Source organism: Erinaceus europaeus, chromosome 2 (assembly GCF_950295315.1).
Source record: "Erinaceus europaeus chromosome 2, mEriEur2.1, whole genome shotgun sequence".
Classification (NCBI taxonomy): Eukaryota; Metazoa; Chordata; class Mammalia; order Eulipotyphla; family Erinaceidae; genus Erinaceus; species Erinaceus europaeus.
The window spans coordinates 5,496,950-5,503,626 of NC_080163.1; the positions used below are offsets into that span (position 1 = coordinate 5,496,950).

The 6,677-nt window shown below is 53.0% G+C and overlaps 2 protein-coding genes across 3 annotated transcripts in view; both read left to right on the forward strand.

Annotated features, from left to right (window-relative positions):
* Positions 1–2,245, forward strand: part of LOC103126078 (myeloid cell surface antigen CD33-like) — a 39,414-nt gene extending 37,169 nt beyond the window's left edge. Inside the window, exon 3 of the mRNA XM_060175285.1 lies at positions 1,872–2,245. Within this exon, the coding sequence (XP_060031268.1) occupies positions 1,872–1,882 (11 nt within the window). The 3' untranslated portion in view covers positions 1,883–2,245. The remainder of the gene's footprint in view (positions 1–1,871) is intronic.
* Positions 1–6,677, forward strand: part of LOC103126074 (sialic acid-binding Ig-like lectin 12) — a 167,974-nt gene that overhangs the window by 127,849 nt on the left and 33,448 nt on the right. The window contains exons 3-4 of one of the 2 annotated variants that reach the window (XM_060175169.1): positions 2,780–2,873; positions 3,192–3,272. The exons of the other annotated variant lie outside the window; for it this stretch is intronic. Coding sequence (XP_060031152.1) covers positions 2,780–2,873; positions 3,192–3,264 — 167 coding nt within the window. The 3' untranslated portion in view covers positions 3,265–3,272. The remainder of the gene's footprint in view (positions 1–2,779; positions 2,874–3,191; positions 3,273–6,677) is intronic. 2 annotated transcript variants of the gene reach the window in all.

Consider the following 6,677-nt stretch of genomic DNA (forward strand, 5'->3'; position numbering starts at 1 on the left):
CTGCTCTGACCTCACCTAATCTTCCTGTGGGGCCTGATCTGAACCCTGTGATGTCTAGTTCCTGAGACAGAGAAGCCCTGAGAAGCCATCCTTGTCAGAGGGGCCGGCACCACATCCCAGACATGTCGCACTGTCGGGCCTGCTGTGGGGTAGCCCAGGGGGCCCAGGGCCAGGAGGGGGACAGCCCTAGTTATGGGCTCCAAGTGCAGGAGTCAGTGATGGTGCAGGAGGGGCTGTGTGTGCAGGGGTCCTGCACCTTCTCCTACCCCCAGGATGGCTGGGACGACTCCACCCCGGCTCATGGCTACTGTTTGTGCCTGGAAGGGGCTAATACACACAGAGACGCTCCAGTGGCCACAGACAACCCACAGCGCAGAGTGCTGAAGGAGACCCAGGGCCGCTTCCTCCTCCTCGGGGACCACAAGGACTACAACTGCTCCCTGTTCATCAGAGATGCCAGGAAGGAGGACCAGGGGAAATACTTGTACAGGGTGGAGAGAGGAATCACAAAGTAAAGTTGCCATATATATATATATATATATATATATATATATATATATATATATATATAATAACACCATTCCCACCACCAAAAGACTGTCCCATCCCCTCCCACCCACCCCATGAAGCTGAACATCCACCCTCACCCTCCACCCAGAGTTTTTACTTTGGTGCCCTACTTACAGTTGCCTTTCTAAGCCTGTCTCTGTGTATGTGTCAGGTAGGCAGGGCTCCAGGAGACTGAGGGCTACAGGGCTGAGGTGGGGAATCACTACTGCTAGGAGGGGGCTGGGCTGATATGTGAATTTTTAGGGAGAGGAGCTGGCCAGAGCCTGAGGCTTGTCTCAGGACCTCCCTACTGACCCTTTCTGACTTTCTGTCCACAGCCCTGGCCCACACAGCCCTCATCCTCATCCTGGGGACCCTGGAGTCTGGTAGCCCTGTAAACTTGATCTGTTCTTTGCCCTGCCCTATGAGAGGGGCCACCCTCACCTTTGTCTAGATTTGGGGTGCCTTCACCTCCCAGGGAGCCAGCACCCCCTCGCCTCTGTACTCACCCTCAGCCCATGGTGCCAGGACCATGGCTCGAGCCTCAACTGTTGAGTGACCTATTATTAAGCCAATGTGTGCCAGGATATCCTGAGGGTACTTCTTCCCGAGCTAGTGCTCTCTGGGTTGGAGAGAACTCAACTGGAGCCGATCTAGGCTGCTGTGTGGGAGAGGGATCAGGAACTTGTGCCGCACTAACTTCGCAGGAGATACACTCTGGAACTCTTGGAGCCGGAAAGCAATTTCCAAGTGTCTTTAATCAAAAGAGCAGCTGTTTTTATACTCTCCAAGTAGGGTGGAAACAGGATGTGATATAGAGAGGGTGGAGCGAAAAGTGACTGGTGGAAGATCAGGGTGTGACAAGGAGAGGATCAGGGTGTGACAAGGAGAGGGGGTGGAGCAGGTGAGAATTCTACCACTAAACCACCAATGCCCTGGAGGGAGTGTGGTGCTTTATGTAAATGTAAAAGTGATTTATGTAAATAGACCAAAGCTTTGAATGGGATCAATCAATCCCTATATAGGCATATGGTTAAGCAGAAGCCAGGGGGAGCTGGAATACTACCCAACAAATGTGAATACAGAGAGGACAGTCCAGCTCACTGTGACCTGTGAGTGCTGCTCTGGACCTAGGCCCCTGAGGGTTCAGAAGGCAGGTGGGGTGTCAGGAGTCTCACACTGGGGACTGAGCCCCTGAGTCTGTGCTAGAAGGCTTCTGCAGGATGGCGCTCCCCCCCCCACCATCAGTGAGCTCCTGGGGACAGAGGCCAGTGTCCCCAGCCCTCACCACTAAGGGTAACTGCCATGTCTCTCTGTCACAGACCCTCCATAGAATGTGACCATCACTGTCTTCAGGGGAAACAGCACAGGTAGGAGGGCCCTTCCCAGAGGTGGGGACAGCGGTTAGGGCTGTGTCCTGCCTCACCTTGGTGAACTAGACCCCTTTCCAGGTGAACCCAGTTGCCCCTCCTCCCTCATAGTATCCAGGGTCAGTGTGGTTCTGAGTGAGGGTTGTGGTGTCCACAGCCTGGCTGACCTGTGCCCAGGTCCTATGAACACCAACCCCCAGCTCTGTGCATTCTGGGTCTGCACTCCCCAGGCCTCAATGCAGATGGCCTCATCCTCAGAGCAGGGGGGTGAGCAGGGCTCCCTCTCTACTGAGCCCTCTCCCTGACCTCTCAGTGTCTGTGTTAGCCCCTCCTAGAGGGTCTCCTTTGGAGTCTTTACTCTTCTTCTGTTGTTGTCACTCTGACCCTCTGTCTCTTTCTCTAGCATCTACAGTCCTGGGAAATGGCTCAGTGCTGCATGTCCTGGAGAGCCAGTCCCTGCGCCTGGTCTGTGAGACTGACAGCCACCCCCCCCCCTCCAGGCTGAGCTGGGCCCAGGGGAGCCTGATCCTGAGCCACTCTCAGCCTGGAAACCCTGGAGTCCTAGTGCTGCTGCAAGTGGATGTCAGGGACCGGGGCACGTCACCTGCAGGATTCAGCACCCCCTGGGCTCCCAGCATGTCTCCCTGAGCCTGTCCCTGCAGAGTGTGTCCAGGGAATGCACAGGGGCCCCTCTTCCTTGCCCCTTCATCTCCTGGGTCCCTGAGTAACCAGAGCTCATGGCTGATTGTCATGCATGGGGAGAGGGAGGCCTAGGCATTGGACATCCTGCACCTAGTGGGTCTTCAGACCTGAGTTCATGCTGAGTCCATCAGGTGAGCTGTCCTCTCCCCTTCTTGCAGGGATCCCAGAGCACATGGCAGAGCTGGTGCTGGTGGCTATCTGGGAGCCTGCTGTCAAGTCCCTGCTCCTCCTCCTCTGCCTGGTCATCCTGCTGTGAGCTCTGCCCCAGGGAGGCAGGGAGAGAAAGAGGGAAGGAAGGGAGGGAGAAATAGAAAGAGAGAGGGAAGGCAGGTGCTGAGCCCAGAAGCAGCTCTGCAGGGAGCTGAGGGGTCAGTGTTCACCTGCAGGAGGCTGGCTGTGGAGGTTCCACTCCCAGGGTCAGATGGACCTGCCTGCTGGGCTCCACTGGGGTTTGGGGTCACCCTCCCTCTCCCCCTCAGCCATCTCTCCAGACCCTCACAGGGAAGGGCTGAGGTTTTCTTTTTGTTCCCCTCTATGCGGGCTCACTAAGTCCCTGGTTTCTTCCTTCAGACTGAAGACCCGCAAGAAGGAGGTGGTCAGGCCCTCACAGAGAGAGAGGATCCCAAACACCACCAAGTATTAATCTCTCAGGTGAGTGCAGAGGCTGTCTCTCCCCTACACCCCCACACCTCCTCTAGGATGGCCTCATGATTCATGGTGAGGGTCGATCTGCTTCTTGTTCCCAGTCAAACTTCTCTAACCTTTGCTGCTCCTCAATCCTCCTCTCTCCTGCTCTCTGCACCCCTCCCCTCATCCTCAATCCTCCTCTCTCCTGCTCTCTGCACCCCTCCCCTCGTCCTCAATCCTCCTCTCTCCTGCTCTCTGCACCCCTCCCCTCGTCCTCAGTCCTCCTCTCTCCTGCTCTCTGCACCCCTCCCCTCATCCTCAATCCTCCTCTCTCCTGCTCTCTGCACCCCTCCCCTCATCCTCAATCCTCCTCTCTCCTGCTCTCTGCACCCCTCCCCTCATCCTCAATCCTCCTCTCTCCTGCTCTCTGCACCCCTCCCCTCGTCCTCAATCCTCCTCTCTCCTGCTCTCTGCACCCCTCCCCTCGTCCTCAATCCTCCTCTCTCCTGCTCTCTGAACCCCTCCCCTCATCCTCAATCCTCCTCTCTCCTGCTCTCTGCACCCCTCCCCTCGTCCTCAGTCCTCCTCTCTCCTGCTCTCTGCACCCCTCCCCTCGTCCTCAATCCTCCTCTCTCCTGCTCTCTGCACCCCTCCCCTCATCCTCAATCCTCCTCTCTCCTGCTCTCTGCACCCCTCCCCTCATCCTCAATCCTCCTCTCTCCTGCTCTCTGCACCCCTCCCCTCATCCTCAGTCCTCCTCTCTCCTGCTCTCTGCACCCCTCCCCTCATCCTCAGTCCTCCTCTCTCCTGCTCTCTGCACCCCTCCCCTCATCCTCAGTCCTCCTCTCTCCTGCTCTCTGCACCCCTCCCCTCATCCTCAATCCTCCTCTCTCCTGCTCTCTGCACCCCTCCCCTCATCCTCAATCCTCCTCTCTCCTGCTCTCTGCACCCCTCCCCTCATCCTCAATCCTCCTCTCTCCTGCTCTCTGCACCCCTCCCCTCATCCTCAATCCTCCTCTCTCCTGCTCTCTGCACCCCTCCCCTCATCCTCAGTCCTCCTCTCTCCTGCTCTCTGCACCCCTCCCCTCATCCTCAGTCCTCCTCTCTCCTGCTCTCTGCACCCCTCCCCTCATCCTCAATCCTCCTCTCTCCTGCTCTCTGCACCCCTCCCCTCATCCTCAATCCTCCTCTCTCCTGCTCTCTGCACCCCTCCTCTCATCCTCAGTCTCTCCTCCACACAGGCTCCAGACTAGTGTCCAGAGAGCAGCATTGTCCACACCTGCACAGTGAGGACAGTCCCACCTCCTCTCCATGGACAGAGACCACATGCAAACCCACAGGCTGCTCTGTCTCCTGTCCCCTCCTCCTGGATTCCCTCCTCTCCTGTAGCCCCAAGTGTTCACATCAAATGGACAATGGCCAGTGATGCAGAGACTCTGCTGTGCTCTTCCTCCTCCTGAAATTCCTCCCATTTTGTCTTCCCTTTCCTCAAAACTGTACAGACCTCCAGTCACTGTTACTGAAAACCTCTCAAACCCTAGGTCTTTGGAAACGCCCGGAGAGATGGGGGAGCAGCACATCCAGACTCCTCCTTTTTAAAAAAAAATTTTATTTATCAAAAGGAAACATTGACAAAACCATAGGATAAGAGGAGCACAACTCCATACAATTCCCACCACCAGAACTCCTTATTCCATCCCCTCCCCTAATAGCTTTCCCATTCTTTAACCTTCTGGGAGTATGGAGCCAAGGTCATTGTGGGATGCAGAAGGTGGAAGGTCTGGCTTCTGTATTTGCTTACCCACTGAACATGGGCGCTGACTGGTCGATCCATACTGTCAGCCTGCCTCTCTCTTTCCCTAGTGGGGTGGGGCTCTGGGGAAGTGGAGCTCCATGACACATTGGTGAGGTCGTCTGTCCGGGGAAGTTTGGTTGGCATCATGTTAGCATCTGGAACCTGGTGGCTGAAAAGAGAGTTAACATACAAAGCCAAACAGATTGTTGAACAATCATGGACCTAAAGGCTGGAATAGTGTAGATGAAGTGTTGGGGGGCCCTCCATTTTGTTGAGAGCTAGTAGACATATTTTAGTTCTATTTCAAAGGGCCTGTAGCTACACTAGTGTTTTTCTGTTTGTTTGTTTGTTTTGTTTTGTTTTGTTTTGCCTGAGCCTGAAATCTGATATGCAGGTGGATCCAAGTTACTGTCTGAAGAGATGATGTCATGGCTGGGAAAAGAACCAGAAAGGTGGATCAGGGAAGAGAGTAGCTCCCAAATATGGGAAAGGGGTATAAATATTACTGTAAACTCCCATCAGATTGATGTGATCTGGGGCATAATTAGCTTAGGAGCCTGTGTGACCTCTACATCCCTCTAGATCTGAGCTCACATTCTGTGGTCATGAGTAGGAACATTCCATGCTGCCCCAGTATTGACCCATCTTCTTCAGGTGTAGCATAGAGAATGTTGTCCATCCTCCCTTCAGAGGATGGAACATTCTCTACCATTGTTGATCCAAGTTGAGGGCAAGGTCCTATGAGGGCCCACAAAGGGGTCTATTTTGTTGTTCCTTATAGAAATGACCAACATCAATGGAGAGAGGGATTTATTCGAGGCCTAGCCCCATCATGTCTGTTTGGGAATCTCAGGATTTCCCAATTAGGGCCCCAGTTGGTAGAATGGCCTGATAGTGACTAAAGAGTCATTGTTAAAGTATGCCAGTCTCTTGCCCTTATTCATCTTTTGCAGTCTTTGCTTTGATAAGGTTAGCTTTAGAGTGAGTGAGAAAACTGTTATAGGAGGTTAAGTGAGGAGGGTATCTAAATTTAAGTGGATGCTATTTTGTTATGAACTTGATACTGACTCACTAAAGACTATTGTGTATTTTTGATTTCAGGTATATATTTTGCCCAAATTTATGGATACATGTGAACATATGCTCTATCTAATGGGACCTGGCCTATATCTAGGTTTGGGGACTTTGTTAGGAAGTGAACCTCCTGGAATGGAATTAGAGAATACCATGAAAGGAAAGGTCTCACCCAAGTGATGAGGATGAAGTGTTGGTATTCCATGCTTAACGTCTCTACACAGTCTGAAGTGAAGCATGCTGAGATGGTATTCCTTGCATTTATTAGGTTGGAATCGGAGGATGCAATATCATTTCATATGATTTGAGAGAAGCATGCAGGGAAGTGAGCCCCACCCCAGAGGTTCCAGGATTGGGAGAAACATAGGCTCTATAGAGGAAGCGGGAGATTCCTGTTGTCTTAGGGTTTAAGAAGACAATGATAGTTATTGCAATAATCATATTGTTTGGCAGTTGGGTTAACTTTGAAAAATCCCTTTTTAGGATTTGTTGTATCATACACACCATCACCATATTTTATGTCCTTTGACATTATTTGCATATAGCTATGCCTCCAGTTG